Here is a 25,323-nt window from a genome sequence, read left to right as displayed (position 1 = left end):
CCAACGCTGAAATGTAGGGCCCGATCTGGAATAATGTGCTTGTTTTTTGCTTTTGGATCGACACATCTGTTCTCTCGTTCTTGTCGTTTTTCTGTCGTTTTTTCCCAAAGAGAATGAATAGGGCTCACGAATCGAATCATCCTGCTCAGACACGCTTCATCGCAGACGCACCAAACCTCATGTGATACCTCTGGCCAACTCCCCAGACACATATATGCATTCGGTTCTGACCCGCACTCATTTTTTCCTTTCTTTTCATCCCCCACTTTTTCATCCATTCACTTCCATTCATTTTTGGCCCCAAAAGCTTTCACTCTCCGTCAAATTTTTTAACTGAGTGACCAAACTTCAAGAGACTTCATATGATGCCTCAGGGCAAGTCCCCACACATATCCATCCCCTCATCTGAGACCTGCACTCGTCTTTTTCTTGGTTTTCATACAACCTTTTTTCCATCCATAGGCTTCCATTGATTTTTGGCCCCATTCAAATGAATGGAGTTTTGCTTAGTAACACTTCACATATCCACTGGTGTGGTGTGCTTGTATACAGCTTTTGGATTGATGCACCCGTTAGCATGTTGGTATGCTAGCATTCTAGCATGTTAGCATGCTAGTTGTTAGCATGCTAGCTGTTAGCATGTTAACATGCTAGGTGTTAACATGTTAACATGCTAGCTGTTAGCATGCTAACTGTTAGCTGTTAGCATGTTAGCATGCTAGCTATTAGCATGTTAGTATGCTAGCTGTTAGCATGTTAGTATGCTAGCTATTAGCATGCTAGCATGATAGCTGTTCTGCTACAGCTCAGCAAGCACACTGCATTTTCTCTGCGGAAATGCAGTCTAGTTATTATTATTATTATTATTATTATTATTATTATTATTCCCTTTCACCAGTTTTTTGGATCCACTACTCCTCCTAGGGCTTTTGAGATAGAGACACCATTCCAATGCTGAAACGTAGGGCCCGACCTGGACTGGTGTGCTTGTTAAAATGGTTGCACTACCCCTTGTCGTTCGTTCGGTATTCCCGTTTTTTGGCAAAATTCTGTGCCATTGAAATGAATGGGTAGAACTTTGGAGTGATGACGTCATAAAGAGCTCCCCCACTCTAGACGTTAGAGCGGGAGCAGCAGAAAAAAAATTAAAACTGCGATTTTACAGCCAAAATCCATGTTTTAAACCCTGTAAAACCTCTGAATTTAATTGAAGAACATATAAAAGGGTGGAGAGGAGATTTCACTGCGCAAAGCGCTGTGAAATCTCCCTTCAAAATTATGTGAAAGAGACTTTCAGCCAGAGAAGGAGTGAGAGCTGTTGACCAAAGCCATTTAAAACAAGGATTTCAGAGCGCTTCGCGCTCTGAAATCCTTCTTTTAAAACATGACACTGTGTGACAATGTGTCTTCATGGGGATAGTGATTGGGTGAGAGAGAGATGTAGAGAAAGAGAGAGAGACACAGAGAGAGAGAGAGAGAGAGAGAAGCAGAGAATGTGGCTTCATTTGAGCAAGCACACTCCAGCAGTTTCTGCAGAGGAAATGCAATCTAGTTCCATATATGTTCCACATGTTATTTCACTGCTATTTCATATGAATAAGTAGATGTGTCCAAACTTCTGACTGGTACTGTATATAAAAAGGGTAATATTTAAACACATATGGTGTCAAACAAAATATAGCCCCACATATTGTTTGCACACATATAAAAATAATTATTTGCATTTACGTCTTCTTTTTTGGTTGGCAAGGCACATCAGTTTCACATTCTGATGTGGAGTTCTCTCAACTGTTTGTCCATTCATTTTCAATGGGAAAATAAATTATTAAAAATGGCAATAAAAAAACAAGTGGACCTAATATATATGTAGGCACTGCCTAAAAGCAGACCTCCTGATGGGTGAGTGTATGAGCAAAATGTTTGCAAGGGCACAAAATCAACCTGAATATAATAATAATAATAATAATAATAATAATAATATGAACCATTGAATTGTGTAGAGTATTTTGTGTGAGTAAATTGCTGCATTGTCTTGTGACAGTGGTCCCAATAATGAGATATGCATCACAGTTATGAATACATATTTATTCCTTTCTTTGACACCACATGCCATGCGCCAGAAGCAACACCACGACATTTATTATGGTGTGACTCTGCTGGGTGCCTGGTGGACAGCAGTGAACCATCATTTTCACTTTACATCATTACTATATAGTTATGATTGAATATTATTGGATATAAGAAATAACTGATAGCAATCTGCGATAGTTTTAGATAATCTGCGGTATTATCTAAAACTAAGGAAAGATGCTCATAATTACATAATAAATACAATAATTATGCTTACACAAGTGTGCAGAGTAAGAAATTGTTCAGGTAAAAAAGCATACAATGCAAAGATACATTGCCCACTATGAAAAAAAAACAGTAAGATGAAAACCTTTTGGGAAAAAAAAAACCTACTGGAAAACAGACTCCTCAACTGAATACAACGTATGACCTCTGAGGGTGAGAGCTGCAATGTTGATATTTCAAACTTGATATGTCAAACAGTTGTGTGATTACAGCTGTCAATTTTCCAACAAGCTAGTGGACTAATAAAACTGTTTTAACTAGTTTTATATGAAACTGTTGTGAATATTTTCTGTAAAATGTGTTGGTAAATAATCCCACATTATTTTAAAAAAAAAGTAAATTAAAAATAAGTGCTGGATAAAACCCATCTGTCTTATGTAAATAAAGATACAAATTTTGCTGTCCGGTGGTCAAGTGTTTATCAGATATATTGCCTTGCCCTTATGATTGGGTACCTAGTGGTGGTATACGTATATCGTTTGTACATACGGATGACATCATATGGTCACAAAAGCCATCAAAAATCAGGTCAATGCAATTTATTATGGTGTCACTCTGCTGGGTGCCTGGTGGACAGCAGTAAACGAGTGTGTTCACTTTACATCATTACTATATAGTTATGATTGAATATTATCAGACATAAGAACTAATTGATATCAATCTGTGGAAAAATGCTCATAATTACTACTGAACTATACAATAATTATGTTTACATGAGCATGCAGAGTAAGAAATCATCCATCCATCCATTATCTGTAGCCGCTTATCCTGTGTAGGGTCGCAGGCAAGCTGGAGCCTATCCCAGCTGACTATGGGCGAGAGGAGGCGGGGTACACCATGGATAAGTTGCCAGGTCTTTGCAGGGCTGACACAGACACAAACAACCATTCACACTCACATTCACACCTACGGTCAATTTAGAGCCACTAATTAACCTAACCTGCATGTCTTTGGACCGTGGGGGAAACCGGAGCACCCAGATGAAACCCACGCAGACACGGGGAGAACATGCAAACTCCACACAGAAAGGCCCCTGTCAGCCACTGGGCTCAAACCCAGGACCTTCTTGCTGTGACGCGACAGTGCTAACCACTACAACACCGAAAGAAATCATTCAAGTAAAAATGTATACAATGCAATGACACGCTGCCCACTATGAAAAAACAAACAAAACACAAATACACTACTCAGGCACAAGACAGACGAGGTGCAGTTGGTTTGGGGTCAATATCTCCAAAACTGTAGGAGAAGAAAGGTATAATATTAAAAATAATAATAAAACTTAAGAAGAACAATATGTGATTGCTTCACATTCACATAAATAAAACAGCTGGATAAAAATAGTGTGATTTCTTGTGCAATCACACTAATTATTTTGATCTGGATCTTGGTTCACTCCTGCATGCAGAACATTTCAAGCTTCTTTAAATTCTTATGTTTGCATAGATAGATTGCACTCTTTAAGTTTTTTGATAAAATAACAATTTTGTGTCCCCAAACCATTTCTATTTTATGTCATTATCTTGTAAAAAGGATCTATCATGGAGCCATAATGGACAGATGCAGCCTCTTGACAGATGCAAACATGTATTGTGCTGATACATTTTGGAGGTTAGCATTATACATGATTATCAGTCTTCATAAAAGTCTCTTGACCACTAAAAACAAATCAGGGCCACTATCACCATGTTTTTGTGGGTATGGGAGCTTTTCCTTATATACAGTCCCCATGTTTTTTGTTTTTTCCCAAAGAGAGCTCAAACGTCCAATAAAGTGTCACCTGACCACAACACACCATGCCAGTAGTCCTTCCAGTGACACTTAGCAAAGTTTTGGAAAATTGACTGATGAGAATCTAACTTATTACAGTTGCATTCCCCCCCCCCCTTCCATTCGAGGCCTAAGGCATTAAGGGATACAGTAGTATGATCTAGTTACTGCCAGTGCCCTCTAGTTTGGTGTGTATTAAGTTTGCCATAATCATGAATATACTGTAATTGCTTGGGATAGAAATCAATCAAAAGATAATGAAGTCAAACATTCCACCACTAGTAATTTAAGTTATATATTAACTGATGTAGGGGCAGCACGGTGGTGTAGTGTTGTCGCTTCACAGCAAGAAGGTCCTGGGTTCAAGCCCAGCGGCCGGTGAGGGCCTCCCTGTGTCTGTGTGGGTTTCCTCTGGGTGCTCTGGTTTCCCCCCCAGTCCAAATAAATATATGTTAGACTACGTTCAGACTGCACCCTAAAACGACCCATATCCGATTTTTTTGCCCATATGCGACCTGTATCCGATTTGTTATTGACAATCTGAACGACACAGATCCGATTTTTTCACATGCGACCCAGGCCGCTTGGATATGTGGTCCTAATTCCGATGCATATCCGTTATTTTCACATGCGACTGCAGTCTGACCGGACAGGTCGCATTCATGCGACCTACACGTCATCAACAAGAGACAAACGTCACTATTCTGCGTTGGCTAATCCCGCCTCTTTTGTGGAAAACAACAACATTTGTACAGTTTTCAGAATTTAAATAGACTTTTATAGAATTGATCAAGCTAATGGTGGATTTGGTAGGGACCTGGATGTTAAATCATCCTGTATTACAAGATTATAAGATTGTTCTGGAAATTTCCAGTAATTTGACACCTTCGGTCTCATTAGTCTGCTGCCCACATTAATCAGATTATTGTGTGAGTTCCGCCACCGCCACAAAAACCACATCGCCAGGTCTCGCCTCATCTCCATGCTTTACTTGCAAACTTGAAGAGTGTGCTTTTTTTTTGTTTATGTATTACGTAGATGTGCTTATTACGTGTCAATTTGCGCATGCGGGACATTTTTGGGTCGTTTTCCGTTCATATTGGAGATTGCATACAAGTCTCATATAATTGGTAATGTGAACGGCCTAACCAAAAAATCGGATTTCACAACAAATCGGATATGGGTCGTTTCAGGTTGCAGTCTGAACGTAGTGTTATTTACCAGCTGGGAGGTCCATATCATGAAATACCGTGACCAAGGCCCTCTGGGCCGAGGTCAGTATTTAAGGCCGAGGTCACGGTATTTCACCATACGGACCAAGCTTAAGCTGATAAATAATTTTTTTTTTCTTTACCAAATTCTAACAGAAAACGAGAGCGCTTGAAAGGGAAAACCGAGCTGAGCAGCCATTTTGAATCCTCATTCACGGCTGTAATGCAAATGGCTTTCTCCTCGGTATACAAGTGCACTTCCATGGCAGGAAAAAAACACATTTTGCCGCCTATGTAGTCCCCTATTTATACAAAACTTATACAGATTCAGCCATGTTTTTGCTCGACCAAAGTTATACAGTATTATGACCTTTATATTGCATAAATAAAGCCATTTGGTGAAACTTTGAAGAAGAGATTGTACTGGTTTAAAGTTTTTACCTACCCATACGAAAAAGAACAGTAAAGAACTTGTAAGAATTTACCACTGTCTTAGTAGTAAATCCTTATAAATATAAGGATAAGTCCTTATAAGGATTTATAAATAAATATATATGCCATGTATGATTTACTCCTGAAAGTGGCCCATTTTGCATTTTCCTCATACAAATTTTTTATGAAAATCTAGTATGTATGAAGTGAACATTGTGCATGGTTTTTACAGATAATGTGTATGATGAATTACACCGTCTTTGTATGCTTCATGTAATGTTTGTAGTTTTAAATTATATTTTACAGTTTAAAATGTATATGCCTTTTATAACATGGTCCAAAATGGGCCTCATTAGCTAATGAGATCAAACTGTTAGCAAGTTAGAAGTTTTTAGCTTTCTCCTGAAATGTTTTCTTTAATTTTGTCTTCCTCAGGGTAGTAAAACTGGCTTTCGCTGTGAACACTGTCGTTATCACTATACATGCTGTAAAATTAATGCTATTTTGAATCCTCATTCACGGCTGAAATGCAAATGGCTTCCTCCTCGGTATACAAGTGCACTTCCATGGCAGGGAAAAAACTACATTTTGCCGCCTATGTAGTCCCCTATTTATACAAATAGGAGTCATTCAAGATTCAGCCATGTTTTTGCTCGGCGTTAGCGAGTTACAGGTTTTTAGCTTTCTCCTGAAACGTTTTCTTTTATTTCTTCTTTCTCAGGGTAGTAAAACTCGCTTTCGCTGTGAACACTGTCATCGCTATCCATACTGTAAAATTAATGCTATTCTCCTGAGAAATGCTGGCAAAAAATAAGATTTTTGATAATATTATAAATAAAGCTTATTTTAAAAAAAGATAAGTGTTGACAAAAATGCTACTATGTTTGTTGTTGTGAATGAGCGAGTCGCCAGAGGTCCGTACGGTAAGATACAGACCCGCTCGCCAGCCAATCAGAGCGCAGGATTTGATGGAAACCGGACCGCGAAAAAATAAATGCAGGTTAGGTTAACCGGTGGCTCTAAATTGACCGTGAATGGTTGTGTCAGCCCTGCGATTTGTCCAGGGTGTACACCTGGGATAGGCTCCAGCTTGCCTGTAGAACAGGATAAGCGGCTACAAATGATGAATGAATGCACGCACTGATGTGAATCCGAAAAGAGGAGTGTAGAGAACTGAACAGATTGGGGGGGAGGAGGAAAAGAGGAGCGTGTTTTCTACGGAAACAGTTGATGACGCATTTGCGTGATGGAAGTTCCAGTACCGACTCTGTTTCTTTATCACTCAGACTTAGTTTTCACGTTGTATTTAGGTTACCGAGTGAATACAATAAAAATATTCCATTATATATATATATATATATTTTAAGACTATTTTAAAATTAAACGTCGAATAAAGTAGCGCATACTGTGTGTACACATCATTATTAGCTTATATCATTGATTTCAGTTAGTTCAGGAATCTGGTGAAATATTATAAAAAGCAGTTTCATGTTTGAAGTGGCTTTCTATACGAACGTTTTTCGCGTTTCTTTTTCCCTTTCGTATTTGTTCCCGTAAGCGTGGAGGGAAAGTTTGCTTTGGTATTTCCTGTAAGGGGCGGAGTTCACTCGCCAGCTAAAGAGCCTGAGCTCGTGCGACTGTAGGACACTGAGAAAGTGACGTCGTTGTTAAGAGTTGTTTTTGGTCTAACTCTCGAATTCTGAAGCTACGTTTAAAGAGTTTCAAACTTTCCTGGAGGAATACGTACTGTTCTGAGGCGTTTAAAAAAATTGTAGGATTTCAATATGCTGAAAGTGTCCCTCGTGTTCGTTTTATTGGCGGCGGCTGCCTTCGCTGAGTCGGTAAGTGACTTCGAGTTGACACTGATGCGAGCTAACACTCCTAGCAAACTGACCAGGAAAGTTATTTAGTTCTCTAATCTGTGGGTTTTTTTTTCCTCCTCGTTGAATTAAATTAGATGTTTAGCTTTAGTGTAAGTAAAAATGAATGAGCAGTTTTTACCTCGTAAACTGACCCGTGTTTTTAACAAAACCGTTTGCGAGCAGTTTGTTAGCAAGTGTGCTAACAATGGCATAGTTTAGTCTGAGGTAGTCGGTTGTCCTGTTGCTAGCTAATTTAGCCGTTGTCCCATATTGTTATTTAAATGACACGGGCTTCTTCTTAAACGTTTGTAGGAAACTAATGCATTTGCTTATACTATCTGATAAGTAATATAAGGAATTCCTTGTAATTATGATCACTATTTTTCTCTGCATGTATTCTGTGGTTCAGTGTCTGAGAATTCTTGAATACTTTAAGGTTTTAGAAATGTCCAGTGTACTTGTTTTGTTACTTTTCTGAGTTGTCTGCTCAGAAAATCATCTTTAAAATGCTGAAAACTTGATCTCAAGGTAATCACTTACCTACTGTTCTATTTCCCCGGAATCAGCTACAGATTAACCGCCTCCGAATTAATGACATCCTTTAATTTGTTTTGGTCACAGAGATTTTTGTTTTGGGGTTTCCCCCCTCTCTTCCCCGTGATTTGTGGCTGAAACATAAAATCCTGTGCCGTGATTTTATATATATATATATATATATATATATATATATATATATATATATATATATAAAAATATGGCCATGTACAGATGCCTGCCGACCAGGAATGGTAATAAGGCAGATCCCACCCAGCGTGTGTGTGATCAGTTTGCCACACTAAGACAAATATGTACAGGCAAAATGCAAATGTCCTGAGCTGAGGACTTTCCATTTGCTCCCTTGGAATATCACGTACTCTTTAAATGAACTCTTGAAAACAAACAGAGATTAAATTCCTGATCTTGCTGTTACTCCTGAATTGAATTTCCTGTTGTGAGGTGCTCTAGAGCTTTTAGTTGTCATGTTCAGCAGTCATAATGGGCAGCTTGACCAAAATATCTAATTGGTTATACAATTTGATATCCTCTTTATATTTTCTGGACGTTCAATTCTTTTTCAAGTCCAGAATGGGTAATTTGTCAGTTCCATGGAAAATGTTGCATGCCTATAAATAAATAAAACGCACACCATAATGGAGTTGCTTTTCCTTTAAGGCTTTTGGTAAATGTGGTAGCGCATATTAAAATGTCCACCTCAGGAAACCATAACATTCCTTCGTTTTCATTTCCCCTTCCTCCTCTTATAGCGTTTTCTGTGGAATTTGACCCCTTGTGGCCTAGACCAGCCTTCTTTTGAGAATTCGCACACTTGGGTAGACTTAAATGGTCCAGCTCTTTTGTTGTTCACTCTTCCTCCATCTAATTGACAAGAGAAGGGCTTAAACTCAGGCATGGTGTTCATTTGAGTAAAGATCATATCTCTTTCTCTTTTGGATGCATACAAATTTTCACTCAGGGTGATGAGAAAATGTGGATGGTTTGGTTTGTTTGGTAGCATTGGGGTCTAATATGCAGTACTGATGAACTGCATATTACCATAGTATAGTACCCTATGAACCCTAGGCTATTTTCAGGATAATTTCACTACAATCTCATTACCTTTATTTTAAAGCTCTTGGTCATTATAAGGGCTAACCATGCATATTCTATCTTGTGGGTGTATTTCCCTCTCCAGAATGGTCCCGGCTATCCAGATTTCCTGTAATTATATTTAAATAAATGCAAGTATTAACCTTTATATCAAGGTGGAAAATGGCTTGTGTCTTATGAAATTGTTTTAAATGTATCTCACCATAAAATGCTGGCAGCAGAGATGGCTTTTCATTTTTGTGTCAGGAAGATTGTCTGGAATCTGGCAATATAAGAATCATGGCATATTCGTTTGGTAGTTTGGAAAAATGTGCTTGGTGCCTAAAGGGAAAGGTCATTGTTTTTGTGCTGGAAATTCAAAACCGGATTACTTGACAATATTTTATTGCACAGAGAAACAACTAGTATTATTGGAAATGGTAAGTTCTGCTGTTTGTTTTGAATCGTTGTGACGTGATTGAGACTTAGGCTACGTTTACATTAGACCATATCTGTCTCGTTTTCTTCGCGGATGCACTGTCCGTTTACATTAAACCCCCTGGAAAAGCCAGGAAACGGGAATCCGCCAGCGTCCACGTATTCAATCTAGATCGTATCTGGTCCGGTGCTGTGTAAACATTCAGAATACGCGAATACGCTGTGCTGAGCTCTAGCTGGCGTCTCATTGGACAACATCACTGTGACATCCACCTTCCTGATTCGCTGGCGTTGGTCATGTGACGCGACTGCTGAAAAACGGCGCGGACTTCCGCCTTGTATCACCTTTCATTAAAGAGTATAAAAGTATGAAAATACTGCAAATACTGATGCAAATACTGCCCATTGTGTAGTTATGATTGTCTTTAGGCTTGCCATCCTTCCACTTGCAAGTAATAAGTGATATGCGCTGGGATCACACACACAGCGGCTCAGTCCCGAATCGTGGCTTGTTCACTTCACTCGCGCGCTGTGTGAGCTGCGCAGGGCCGGAGTGCGCACCCTCCAGAGGGCACTCGCTGTTCAGGGCGGAATGATTTGGAGCGCAGGATGCCTGCGGAGCCGAGCGTATCCGCGTATTGGCGTTGCTATGTGCACGGCTAACGGTTTTAGTGTAAACGCGAATCGTTTTAGGAACATTAATCTGATGATCCGCTGATTCGACGTAATGTAAACGTAGCCTTGGTGACTGCTTGAACTGAGAAACAGGAGTATGAAAATTGTTGAAATGATAGAGAGATTGATTTGGTGAAGTTTGATCTGTCTTCATAGCGTGATTATTTTGGTATGTTCAAATACTATACAAATGTGGCTAGCATCATTACAAAGTTCTGGTTCTACTGTGCAATGGTGTGTGTGATGTGTTCTATATCGATGCAATGGTGGGTTCATGAGTAATTCAAAAAAAGAGTAGTGGGTGTGGAAATGGATGTAGAGCTTTATACAAATTGTAACTATTTTAAATTTGATGTGGACTCAGTTTTTCTCACTAACACTTCAATTCATGAATCACTTTTAACCAATTTTGTGAGTAATTAAACTGAAGTGATGTGAATTTGGATGTAGTTTTGAATTTTAAGGTTAAAATTAAAACTGTTCATGTCGTCCTTTCCATTAATCTAGCGGATTCATAATTTGTAAAATGGCATGGTTCAGAATCCCATTCATGCAGCTGAAGGTTAATCATTTTAAAGATAACCAAATAACTTTTTTCTCTTAAAGCAGACTTACTGTTGCTGAAGTCAACTGTAATCTGGTTTTAGGAGAAATGATGCACACTGACAGCAGTAGGCATGTAATGATTCATCATGCCACAATAAATTGCAATACAAATTTGATGATTTGAATCAATGAAATAAGGATTGTGATTATCAGGCCTCACGATTTCTTAGTATTTCCTTGCAGTTGTGTTTTAGATAGCAGATGGCATAATGTACAAGCAGGAATGCACATGACTTCACCCTAGGTGAAAGTAACACAGCTGTAGTGGGAAAGAACTGTTCTGAGATTGACTGTTCAAATAGATTTAACAAGAAATTGGCTCCTTTTTACAGACCACTGAAAGCTAAAGAAAAGAAAATGGCAGTAGTTTTCATAAAAGGTCTAACTTTTTTTTTTCATGCTTGCATTCATTACAAATGTACAGTGTCATGCAAAAGTGTTCATCCCCCTTGGTGTTTGTCCTGTTTTGTCGCATTACAATCTGGAATTAAAATGGATTTTTGGGGGGTCATCACCATTTGATTTTCACAACATCCCGACCACTTTAAAGGTGCCATTTTTTTAAATTTATTTATATTTAATTGTGACATTTATGATGAAAAAAACAGAAATCTGGAGTGTGCATAGGTGTTCACCCTCTTAATCCCTAAATAAGAGCTGCTCCAACCAATTCACTTCATAAGTCACACAATTAAGAGCCACCTGTGTGCAAAGTGTCACATGATCGGTTACATGATGTCTGTATAAATCAACCTGTTCTGGAATGACCCTGACTCTGCAACACTATTAAGCAAAGAGCGCTCTAGACAGGTCAGAGACAGTTGTGAAGTATAGATCAGGGTTGGGTTATTTAAAAAAAAAAAAAAATCCCAAACTTTAAATATCCCACAGAGCACCATTAAATCCATTATAGCAAAATGGAAAGAATGACACCTCTACAAACCTGACAAGAGAAGGCCGCCCACCAAAACTCACAGGCCGGGTAAGGAGGGCATTAATCAGAGATGCAAGAAAGACACCAAAGATAACACTGAAGGAGCTGCAAAGATCCACAATGGAGATGGGAGCATCTGTCCATAGGACCACTTTAAGCTGTACACTCCACAGAGTGGGGCTTTATGGAAAAATGGCCAGAAAAAAGCCATTGCTTAAAGGGGGGGGGGAGTTACATATGGAAATACGTTTGGAGTTTGCCCAACAGTATGTGGCAAACTCCCCAAACACATGATCAGATGAGAGTAAAATTAAATTTTTTTGGCCATCATTGGAAACTCCATCTGTGGTGCAAACCCAACACTTCCCATCACCCTGAGAACACCATTCCTACAGTGAAGCATGGTGGTGGCAGTATCATGCTGTCAGGATGTTTTTCATCTGCAGAGACAGGAAAGCTGGTCAGGATTGCAGAGACAGGAAAGCTGGTCAGGATTGTTTCTTTTATCTTATTGTTTGTCACAAAAAACAATTTGCATGGATGGCACTAAATACAGGGCAATTCTGGGGGGGGGGGAACCTGTTTGAGTTGGCCAGAGGTTTCAGACTGGGTTGAAGGTTCATGTTCCAGCAGGACAATGACCCTAAATATACTGCTAAAGCTACAGTGGAGTGGTTAAAAGGAAAACATTTAAATGTCTTGGAATGGCCTAATCAAAGCCCAAACCAATTGCGAATCTGTGGCTTAACTTGAAGATTGCTGTACACCAACGCAACCCATCTAACTTGAAGGAGCAGTTTTGCCTTGAGGGATGAGCAAAAATCCCAGATGTGCTAAGCTAACGGAGATGTACCCCCAGAGACTTTAAGCTGTAATTGCAGCAAAAGGTGGCTCTACAAAGTATTGACTTTGGGGAGTAAATACCTATGCACACCATGTTTTGTTTCTTTTATCTTATTGTCACAAAAAACAATTTGCATAATTTTAAAGTGGTAGGCATGTTGTGTAAATCAAATGGTGATAAGTTCCCAAAAATGCATCTTAATTCCAGCTTATAATGCGACAAAACAGGACAAACAGCAAGGGGGATGAATACTTTTGCAAAACACTGTAGGTAAATTATTGCTTAAGAAAATGAAAAGGGTTTTATTTTTAAATAAAACAAAAGGAATATTTAATTTGATTTTTTTTTGTTATTGTTTTGCTTTGTCAAAATTATAAATATGGAAAATTTAATGGTGAACCCAGTATCTCGAATCAAATTGTGAATTGGGTGACTCGTTACATGTGTAGACGGTAGTAATATTCCCTTGTGAAGAATGGTAATGTGCCAATTGTTTTATTTAAAAAAAAAAAAAGCAAGCCCAGAGCTGAATGTGTATTTTGTTCCTTGTAATAGCACATTTTTGCATAGTTACAGTCCTGGGGCAGAAATTGTACTTGGAAAAGAGCTACATTCAAAACCTTGGCAGGAAAAGCAGCGTCCCTCCCCTTTTGGAGGAGACGTGACATTCGGCTTGTTTACATGCATACCATACGATTCATTGTACTTGTTTGATTTGAGTCATCAGGTACTCGCCGCTTATTTGAAATCATTAGTCACATCATATTTCACCAAGTTGTAATTTCCGGGGAATGTCTGAGCATTGAATGAATTAATAAATACTTTCACGAAGATGTAAGAACACTTTAAATCGCATTGAACATGCTTTGCAGTCCATTCACTTATGAATGGAATGTGTGGCTTTTGTGCTGCTAGTCAGGATGAAGTTTAAAGATCAAATGGGGTGAATTTATGTGCATTCACACTTCCCTTGTGCATGTGTACAGCCTTTGGTTTGCCTTACGTGTTAACGTTTAAGGTCGGCACATTTGTAGAGGTATACACATGCTTGGAATCGTTACTGAGAAGCATAATTAGTATTTGTGGTGGGGGGGGCTTAATCTACTTTTGAAGGAAAAAGGTCACTTTTTTGGTGTGGGTTTCTCTTTCATGGTACTCGTGTTAAGTTTAGTATTCTTCACTGTCTGCTGGTTGCTAATGTCTCTTACACAGATGTCTCTACCTCCACTGTTGACCAGATAAGAGTTGTCTGTCCAGAAGTACAATCAACCTGTATGTTGATTAAAATTCTGATTTTTGCGTACAAAACCAGAAATTGTGTTGAGGAATACAATATGCAAACAGTACAGTATTTTTGCACATTTAAGAATTAGATAGTTGAGTGAAATATTTAAAAAGGTAGACCTCAGCAACCAACACAGCCAGTGTTGCTGTCCTTGAGTCATACTTTTTCATGCAAGTGCTTTGGAATATAAAATACCCCAAAATGTTTTCATATGCTATTTTGGTCACATCACCCAGCTGCTCTTTGTGTACAAGCAGTTCCGTACCAAAACGTCTAGTTTTTCATGTAAATGGTTCCCTCTCAAATTGCCAGCCTATGTTTTAGATTCTTGTATCTAATCTAAGATTTAGAAAATTATAACTTTTTTTTGTCTTACCTGAACAGTGTGGAACCAAATGTTTCAGCTTTATTTAATCTGAACTCTGTTCTTCCAATATACCAGTTAATAATTAGTCCAATTAATTAAAAAAAATTGGGCAGGGTGGCGGTATTTTGCCTGCCTTCCTGTATGAAGGGGCAAAATTTTCGGCTTGCCAAGCGTTGTTTTTTTTTTTTTTTTTTTGGCAGATGAAAAATTGATATCATGGTAACCAAATAACTGCAAAGCTCAACACAACTAGTGCTTGTCCACAATCTGCATGTCGAAGATGGAAGATATTTGACCATGAATTTTAAAATTGAAACCATTTGACTTTCATTATTTCAGCTAAATTTTTACCCAAGTTAACTAGAATACCTCAGTTGCAGATTGGACTACTCTCGTTTCATGGTTTGTGCTAACTAATTTAGCTAACAAAGCTGGAAACATTGTCATGTAACTTTGCCCACCTTCATCTGCCAATTAAAATGCATTGGAGTCGAGGGAATTATGTGGAAGGCTCTTTATTCTATTCAGCGTACAAGGAGTGTTTTCATGTTGGCATTGTATAGGTTCTGCCCAGCATGCACACAAGACTATAAATAGCTGCTTTGGGGGGGGGAATGCTTCTACTGTGTGGAAGACAGTCATAGGTGTATATCGAGCAGATGGATCTGGGCTTAAATATATCAATCTTTTTCCAAGCAGTAGGATCATGTTTTATCCACAGTCTCACGGAGTGTGCAGAGTTGTACAGGTATAACGCTATAGATCACTTGTGTTGTGGTGCCCCCCCCACTGTTATGGGATAAAAATGCATGAAGTGGGATTGTCATGAATTCCATAAAGAATGTTTTATTAACAGTAAAGTCTTACTGACTTTGTTAAAAGGTCTAGTAAGCAGCAGCAGTTTTCTACCACTTCTCAAATACATCCTTCAAATGTTGGGGTTTGCGTTGTTTTGCTGTAGTGACTAAATGCTGGGTGTTTTTCTCAGCAGTATATTCAGTGTATTATGGTTGGGTCTTTTTCTCTTTAATGCAAGTTGTCATCTTAGACATTGGTTTATCTGGGTTATTCCAGTGTGGTTCTCAACTTTCATCTGAGCAAGTTATTCAGAATTTTCCATTTCTGCTCAAGTGTTTTTGAGCTAGTGTGGTTTTCTGGCTATGTAGTTTCTTAAAGGGGGGGGCTTACACAGGTGCTTGCTGTATGCCTCTCTCTCAGTGGCTTTATCTTTTTTTACAAATGAGGGTGCATGAAACTGAAATCAGTTCTGTCGTATTTGCATGATCCTGGTTTCCTGGAATGGATCTGGCCTTTTATCAGCCACTGCAGTAAACACCACCACCCCTCCCCTGACATTTTTTTTTTTTTTTTTCTTTTCAAATTTGTTGCTTATGAAATAATTTAGTACCTTGAATATTTTTTTGGGTGTGTTAAATTTACAATTTGATTTATTACATTGATTGAGAAACATCCCTCCTGAATATACAAGTGTTGGTTTCAGTTAATGAGTTGTGCGTTTACATTGCTGCAATGACGTTAAGGTCACAATTTTTTACTGCTATGGTTATTCACAGGTTTTTGGTACACAAGTATGAGGAGATGAAGACACTCCTCTCTGTCTAGAACTGTATATAAACCTGTGCCTACGTGTTTGCCACCAAGTCTACCTTTTCTAACTCATGGCAAAAGTGTGAAAGAAAACAGAAATTTATTGTAAGACAAGTGTATCAAAGCAGCATGCGAGTGTAGTCACTTGGAGAAGGAGCTTGTTGGCTTTATATACCAGACCATATCACACAAGGTCACCTGATTCTGGTTTACACAAGGTTCTTATTTACACCAGGTGAAGGGACTGACCATACTGGCAAATATGCGACTGTGTAGACAAAAAAAATACTGAGTTGGTGACGTGCGATTCAGTAGAAATATGACTCCTCATACTTGCTTAGCTATGAGTTAGCCTTTTGTGTTGTGCTGAATGTGGCTCCCAATCCCACGCACCACCTTGTCTTTTTCAGGGCTTTTACAGCCATGGCCACATGAGAAATAAAATGGCCACCTGTCTAAGACTGGAACTGTACCATTCCAGAGACTCTCCTATTTTTGCAAGTAGTAAAGATGTGAGAGTTGAAACTCCTGACATTGTGTCATACAAAAATATGGCCATGTCAAAAAGAAGCTGAAAATAATTCCCCCAGGGAAGTATGTTTTTCATTTGTTGATTTACTTAATGGAAACACTGTTTAGTTGTCTATGGAGCTTTTGTGTTTAAATTTCCTTTGTATTGGCACGAACCCTCTGATCCAAATTAACATTGTGGTTGAGTTTGATCAGTTAGTGTAGGCTGACAAAGGTCAACTGAGTGGTGAATAACACGCAATTGTGATCCACCCATTCCTGTGATGTAGAAACTAGGGCTCTGGTCAAACTGGGTTTGTTTTTGTTTGTTTGTTTGTTTGTTTTCCCCCTCCCCCCTCAGTAAGGTTCCAAACTGAGCGAAATGACCTGGAATTATCTAAGTGGCATCTATGATGAGAGCTGTTCAAATTCTCTAAATGCTAAGGAAAGGTGCTTCAGTGTTTCCTTTATCCATCTTAAATTCCTCACAGCAGTAACATTTAAAGACCCAAAGGAAATAACATCCATTGCCGTTGCATAATTATGTAGCTTAATATAAGTGCACTCTAATTTTCTTAGCACTGAGGTTATTTTTTCCTAAGTCCTTATGAACTCTTGTTCACATCTTTCCTTGACCTCATGACTATCCAGTGAGGTCAAGGAAAAGTGTTCAGGAAAGGACATGAGATGTTGTTTTGATATTTCATCCATAGCCTTCCTCAGCTGTAAACTTTATTGTATCAAACCAGTCAGGGGTTGGTCAGCACGAAACCAAACAATAGTAAACTGAGACCTTTCGGCCAGCTGATGGTTTTATTTGCAGGTTACATGGTTCATGACATTCATTTATCTATTATGATCTTTTGTTTTCCACATGGATCAGCTCTGCTAACATAATTGGCTCAATTGTTGTCTGTCTTTCACAGTTTCTAATGATAATTGAAATTACAGAGATGGCAGCAGGCCTGTTGCTTGGCTTTTGATAAATGCACACGCAGTTTACAGCATAAACAGCTGTATATGGAGTCCATTAATTGTTAAATAACCTAAAGGTCATGTACAATTAATGGACTCCATATACAGCTGTTTGTCTCGATCATCTACACAAAATGCGGCCAAGTCTCTCATAAAACAGATTTAGATTTGATCACTCGAACTACTCAGATGGTGGCCTGGGATGCATTTTTCAATGTCATCGAAGCGTCTTTCTCTCCAAGTCACACTTTACAACCAAAACCCCTCCCAATAGGTGCATATGAGCTATTATTATTATTATATTTTTTTAAATTACAACTTTTGATGCATCAGCAATCATAAAACATCTAAACAAGGAACAGTACTGGAAGTTAGTGTTGCATAGAAAGAGCTGACAGGAGATGCATGTGACTGCAAGTGTGAATGCATGTAGTTAAAATATTAAGTCCCCATACAAGATGCACAAAATGGCCAGGTATTTGATCCTATTGTTTAGCAAACAGATGTTCCATGTGCTCAGGGTTGTCATGGTATCGGCCATTTCCTGTAAGTTGAATCAGAAGCTCCTTTCACATAAAACCTCTTAATGTATCGGGTAAAAATAACATGGGCTGGATGAAAAACTTTTCATTCCCACTTGATCTTTTTCCTGGTAAAGTAACGGGTGTCCTGTATTCCCACCTGACTGTATGTAATAGGATGCGATGGAGTGCAAACTTTTTTTTTTTTTTTTTAATTTTCCGCAGGTCGCTTTAGTCAGGCAGTTGACTGTTCAGATTGTGTAAGTGTCAGTTCTGTTGCAGTATCACTGCATCATTCATAGGTTGCATCTAAATACTTGCACTCCTTTACTTTATAGCGTGAAAAGTAATACTCATAATCGGAAGGGTGTCAGAATACTCAGGCAATTAATGGTAGTCACAGTACCCAGATATCTACTACATCTGTAGTATGCAAACGTATCAATGTACAGTAACTAGGGCTTTCCCCAGGGGAAAAAAAAAATATATATAAAATTCTACACTAATAAATTGTGTGTGTCCTTTCTATGTCGCAAGTGGAGCTTGTTAGAATTATGCCACCCCTCATCTAAGTATCTCCAATCATGGCTTGAGAATTGCCTTTGCAAATGAATATTTATGAGGAGAGTACTACCTGATTGGCTGGCAGAAGAGGAGTGAGCAGTGGCTTTGTTTAAAAGAACAGGCACGCAAAACAGCCATTTTGAACAGGGCTGTTTAGACAGGGTGATAAGGGTGCTGTGATGCTTTATCCTTGTATTTTGACCAAAGCATGTCAGACGTTTTCATTAAGACCTTGGGGAACTTGTGGAAAATGGGTATAATGTATGTCCCCTTTAAGCAAAAAAGACTGTGATGGACATAAATTCTTCATATTTGCTCAGTATGCACTCAAAGCGTATTTGCTTATTTTACTCCAAGTGTATTGATAATGGTTTGAAAGTAAATGTATTGGGCTTCACTGAGTGGCCTGATTTTGTGTACCTTCTGATGTAGATAAATTAATATTTATGTGCATGTGCTTGCAGGTAAGAGAGACAGAAACATGGATGCCTCCAAAGGCTGGGGAATCACATGATGACCTTGACTCATCTGGTGATTTCATTTTTCCCAAAGAGGACAGTACATTATTTGATGATGAGGATGCTAAAGGCTATGATGATGCGTCAGGCTCCGGTGATGAGTCATTTGTGGATGGTTCATTTGCAACCTCTGAGGTAGGTGCATATCCAGCACATAAAAGTATTAAATAAGCAGGTTTAATTGGAGCAAAATTAATAGACACTGCATAATGTGGGGGGGGAGGAACATAGGAAAAACTAACTTGGTTTTTTGCCTCTTAGCATGGGGAGTTTGATAACCACATCCCAGACATCAGTTTCCCGGTTCAGCCTCAGCCAACAGATAATGAGATCCAGCCTGTGATGGGGAATAAAGTTGCTCACCCTCCCAGTGTCCGGCTGTCTCATGCAGGAGAACAGAACATCTTTAACAAGACAGAAGTGCTGGCAGGTAAGATATATTGATCATTAGGAAACATAAAAATGTGTTTGCTCTCATAGTGTATAAGGCATAATTTATTAGAATGATACTTTGGAACTACATAATGTCCACTTAATAAATACATGAAGTATTAGCAAAAAGAAAAATGTATATAAGCTACTACTGAACAATTAAAGCTAAACAGCTATAGTGATTCCTCCATCTCTCCAAATGGCACCTAAAATGGACATGCCAACACTTGGGTGTTGCTCAGAAGCCCAGGCAGGAAAGGAGGGGGAAATTTTTTTAAGTAAAAACAGTGGTCAGTAGGAAATAGCTTTGAATATTGCTTGAAAATAAATGGTCTGGGTCTGGAAATATAATTATTTTTTATACTTGTTTATTTTAGCTGTTATTGCTGGTGGTGCTGTTGGACTGCTTTTTGCCGTGCTGCTTATCCTCCTCCTTGTCTACCGCATGAAGAAAAAGGATGAAGGCAGTTACGATTTGAGCAAGAAACCCATTTACAAGAAAGCTCCCACCACCGAGATCTACGCATGAACACAAACATTCTTGAGCTAACTCAGATATGAACTCTCAACTCGCACAGTGCCTCTGACACACAGCTAGGCTCCATCGCTGTTTAGCCTGAGAAACCCCAAACCAGCATCTCAAGTGAAACCATGATTATTCTGACTATATATTTGAATTTAACTTTATCAGGAGAGAAGGTGCTCTGTTGCAGTCTGCACTGTATAAGTCCTGACATTTTCCATAAAGTAAATAGTCATTGTGTTCCTTTTCTTTACTTCATGTTTTGTAACACTAAAAGGTATAAATGGGGGCCTTTTGCAGGCAAACAGTATGGATTGTATAACACTTTGTAACCATCAAAACTGACTATTTGCACAAGTCTGTCTCATTTTCAAAGTACATTCTGTTGTGGGAAATGTTACTGTAGCATTTTTCTTTTAAAGAAACTGCTGATTAATTTTTGTCCATGCTTGGTGCAAAGCAGTATAAAATGACTCAAGAATTGAGAATATGCTGTTTGTCTTCTGAAAATGACCATGGGGCATTAACATAATGCAGATTTATTTTTAACAGCAAATAAGGTGTTTCTACATTCCATATGTCTATGGTGTATTAATTATAAATGAAAGTTTCAGACTAAAATAATTGGTACGTAGCCTGGTCATTGAGAGTTTAGTTGCTCCTCTTCCGCTCAGTTACAGGTACACACTTTTCTGTAGAAGAAAGAGCTCTGCAAACAGTTTCCTCATATCCAGGAGTCTGTAAATAGCTATTTGAAGTTGAAAATGTATACCAAGGTACTTATTTACCAAATATTTGAATGCCAAAATAAATCTCCTTGTTTTGTCCTGGTATAGAGTATGCAAATTAAACATGGAGTAAGTGACTCACCATTGTTTTTATATTTGCTGCTTTACCAGTGTGAAACAGGAGTCTCAAATTGACGACCAATGCTTATGCTTATACTTTTTTCTGTTTTCTCAGTGTTTTTAGAGGGAACTTTTTTTTCTGTCTCTTCAGTGTTTTGTTGAATTATTTTTTTAATTATATTGTTAATTTAACTTTTGAATAGACTATTTTATTGCCTTCCTTCAGGTTGGGGTTTTTTCCCCATCTAAGCTGTATATGTGATTTTTAGAAAAGAGAAATCTATACACTAGTGAGAGTTTTGAAGAACTTTTTTTATACAAGAGTTTTTATTTCTTTTAGACTTTTTTTTTTTAAGTGATTTATCTATTTATATTTTGTAGAAGGATACTCATTAGTTCCAAGGTGAATGAATGAGTGAGCCATGTTTCATGGGGTGGAAGTCAGAAATTTTGCTGCTTATATACATTATTTTTTTTTCTCCTGTCTCCCAACACATGTTAATCAAGAGTTTTGTAAAGAAATCAGTGGATCTTTGGTTTCTGTATACAGATTCTACTCTGATCAGAAATAAAGCTATTTTTGTGCACATTACTGAAGTCTGTCATTTTGTATGCAGTGCCAGTCAAAAGTTTGGACACACTTGCTCTTAATAGATTCTGTATTTTGACAGTTTTCTACATTGGAACAATGCTGAAGAGAGAAACTATGAAATGGTATCTGGAATTGTTTTTAAAAAAAAATGTGAAATGTTTTGTATTGTAGATTCTTAAAAGTAGCCACCGTTTAGCTTGACAGCTTTGAACGCTGATGTTATCTCAGGAAGTTGGTTAAGGCCCTGTCCACACGGCAACGAATTCAGGTGAATCTGATAAAATTATCGTTTTGGCCTGGTGTCCACACGGCACCGGCGTTTTGGGTGCCCCAAAATGAAATCTTTTGAGAACGGGTTCCAGAGTGAAAAAATCTGGCAACAGAGCCGTTGCGAAGTCGTCTGGATGAGTAGAACGGATTTGTTTACGATGACGTCACAACCACATGTGCTTCACGCCGGGTAGAAGTGTAATGAACTCGATGCGAGTTGTCAACAAATCCTATAACTTGGTTCATGAAACGTGCTTACAAAATATTTTCACTGTGAATATTTATTGTGTAATGGTGCAAAGTGAGCCCTGTGATGACCTGGCGACTTGTCCAGGGTGTACCCCGCCTTTCGCCCGTAGTCAGCTGGGATAGGCTCCAGCTTGCCTGCGACCCTGTAGAAGGATAAAGCGGCTAGAGATAATGAGATGAGATGGTGCAAAGTGAGAGAGTGAGAGAATTAGGGCAGAGTCAATCCCGCCAGCAAAAATAGGGGAAAAAAAGGAGCGATCTCACCTCTTCAGATGTTGGTTTAAGTCCGACAATACATTCCTCAAAAAGGGCGTAGAAGAACAAAGTAATCCATCAATGTGTAGCATTCAATTTATTCAGGACCATTAAAGAATTCTGGAGGATATCAGAATGTTTGCGTACCGGCTTCCATCTACCCCCGTTCATTCATCTTTCCGTGTCTCCATTCAAAAAATGAGCACGTGATTTAAAGGGACTATATCCATAGGATAGGGAGTGAGAAAGTGTGTGCGTGTGACAGTGACAGGGATAGTCACTGTGCGCATGCACAGTTATGCTCATGCGTCTACTTCTATTGTTCTGGTGTCTCCGATGGGACCATCTTACAGCGCACGTAGAGGTGTGGCATGTGTATTGCATCGTTTTCAGCAAGCGTTGCGTTGCCATATGAACCTGATATTTTACTGATCTGTTGCCCATGTGGACGTGATATTTAAAAAAAAAAATCTCGTTGTCGTGTGGATGTAGCCTAAGAGTCACCTGGAATGCTTTTCAATTAACAAGTGTGCCTTTTCAAGAGTTAATTAGTGGAATCTTAATGTTTGAGAACAAAGGGTAAATAATAAAATACAGTAAATGGCCTTATTTGACAACTGTGTAAGAATCCGTCAAGAATGCTAAACTAAGTAAAGAGAAATGACAGTTCATCATTACCTTAAGACATGGAGACAATGAAAAAACCATTGAATTTGGTGTATCCAAACATTTGACTGGGACAGTATATGACCTGTCGTGAGTTGCATTGTACACCTATAACACCATGGTCAAGTGCCTACTTTTGAGTATCAAAAATATCTTGGCTTCAAATACAATCATGTCTCATCTCATTATCTCCAGCCGCTTTATCCTGTTCTACAGGGTCGCAGGCAAGCTGGAGCCTATCCCAGCTGACTATGGGCGAAAGGCGGGGTACACCCTGGACAAGTCGCCAGGTCATCACAGGGCTGACACATAGACACAGACAACCATTCACATTCACACCTACGGTCAATTTAGAGTCACCAGTTAACCTAACCTGCATGTCTTTGGACTGTGGGGGAAACCGGAGCACCCAGAGGAAACCCATGCGGACACGGGGAGAACATGCAAACTCCTCACAGAAAGGCCTTCGCCGGCCACGGGGCTCGAACCCAGACCTTCTTGCTGTGAGGCGACAGCGCTAACCACTACACCACTGTGCCGCCCATACTATCATGTGATTAAGTCTCATCTCATCTCATTATCTCTAGCCGCTTTATCCTTCTACAGGGTCGCAGGCAAGCTGGAGCCTATCCCAGCTGACTACGGGCGAAAGGCGGGGTACACCCTGGACAAGTCGCCAGGTCATCACAGGGCTGACACATAGACACAGACAACCATTCACATTCACACCTACGGTCAATTTAGAGTCACCAGTTAACCTAACCTGCATGTCTTTGGACTGTGGGGGAAACCGGAGCACCCAGAGGAAACCCATGCGGACACGGGGAGAACATGCAAACTCCTCACAGAAAGGCCTTCGCCGGCCACGGGGCTCGAACCCAGACCTTCTTGCTGTGAGGCGACAGCGCTAACCACTACACCACTGTGCCGCCCATACTATCATGTGATTAAGTTAATTTTAAAAATAGCAAATGTATTTGACTGTTGATAATTCCAAATTTTACATGACAAGTAACTGATATTTTTCATTACAGTGGTTGTCAGATATGTGTGTGTAACTGTGTAATATGGTGTGAGATATAATCTCACAATATTACACAGCTGTGTGAAGATATGAAGTTTATCTTTGAATGGTTATCTCTATTGCTTCTGGACAAACTGAACAGGATGCGAGTGGACCCCTGCCTGGTCACCTGGATCTCAAGCTACCTCACTGACAGGCCCCCATATGTCAGGCTGAAGGACATCACGTCTGACACTGTGATTAGCAGCACCGGAGCACCCCAGGGCATGGTGCTGGCCCCTCTTCTCTTCACCCTGTGCACCGCAGACTTCTGCTACAACTCGGAGCTGTGTCACATTCAGAAGTTTGCCGATGGCACAGCCATCGTTGGGTGTATCAGTGATGACAGAGAGGAGGAGTATAGGAGCCTAGTGAGGGATTTTGCTGTGTGGTGCAACAGGAACCATCTGCAGCTCAACACCTCGAAGACCAAGGAGCTGGTCATTGACTTTGGGAGGTCCAGACCAAGGTCACGACCAGTTCTGATCGAGGGAGTCGAGGTGGAGGCTGTGGATTCCTACAAGTACCTCGGGCTGTGGCTGGACAGCAAGCTGGACTGGACTTGCAATACCAATCACTTATACAGGAAGGGACAGAGCAGGCTATACTTCCTTAGGAGGCTAAGGTCCTTTAACATCTGCAGGAAACTCCTGTGGATGTTCTATCAGTCTGTGGTCGCCTGTGTCCTGTTTTACACCGTGGTGTGCTGGGGGGGCAGCACATCCAAGAAGGACACATCCAGGCTGGACAAACTGATCAGGCGGGCCGGCTCTGTGGTCAGCATGAAGCTGGACTCTCTGGTGACAGTGGCAGAGAAGAGGTCTATGGACAAACTATTGAACATCATGGACAATGCCAGTCACCCTCTGCACACAGTCATCAGCAACCAGAGGAGCCTGTTCAGTGACAGAATGCTCCTTCCCAAGTGCAGGACGAACAGACTCAAAAACTTTTTTGTCCCTCATGCCATCAGACTGTACAACTCCTCTCTGGGGGGGAGGAGGGGTAACAGGAGGACAGAGGACGGGAAGGAGCAGTAGCCTAGCCTAACAATAAGCAATACCGAACAATGTGCAATATAATGTGCAATATAAAGTGCAATATCTCTCCTGCAGCTGCCCCCCTTCTCCCCCTTTTTTCTTTCCCTCCTTCCCCCCTCCCCCTTCCTCTCTTCCCCATATCTTATTCTTTTTATATTTGTATATGTAAATACTTAATTTATTTTAATTTATCTAGAAGTTTTCCTCTATTTCTTTTCTCTGTTTATCTGTAATGATGCTGCTGGAATCTTAATTTCCCTGAGGGAACCCGCCCAAAGGGATCA

General features: G+C 39.6%; 1 protein-coding gene across 1 annotated transcript; it reads left to right on the top strand.

The window, feature by feature from the left end:
• The first annotated feature begins 7,329 nt into the window (after positions 1-7,329).
• On the top strand, positions 7,330-21,493 carry sdc4 (syndecan 4). Its single transcript, XM_060918217.1, has 4 exons — positions 7,330-7,609; positions 19,048-19,236; positions 19,363-19,531; positions 19,911-21,493. The coding sequence occupies exons 1-4, from the start codon at positions 7,553-7,555 to the stop codon at positions 20,060-20,062; spliced, it is 567 nt and encodes a 188-aa protein (XP_060774200.1). The 5' UTR covers positions 7,330-7,552; the 3' UTR covers positions 20,063-21,493.
• The last annotated feature ends 3,830 nt before the right edge of the window (positions 21,494-25,323 follow it).

The sequence above is a fragment of the Neoarius graeffei genome, chromosome 4 (assembly GCF_027579695.1).
Source record: "Neoarius graeffei isolate fNeoGra1 chromosome 4, fNeoGra1.pri, whole genome shotgun sequence".
Taxonomy (NCBI): Eukaryota; Metazoa; Chordata; class Actinopteri; order Siluriformes; family Ariidae; genus Neoarius; species Neoarius graeffei.
This window is presented reverse-complemented; position numbering and strand designations above follow the sequence as displayed.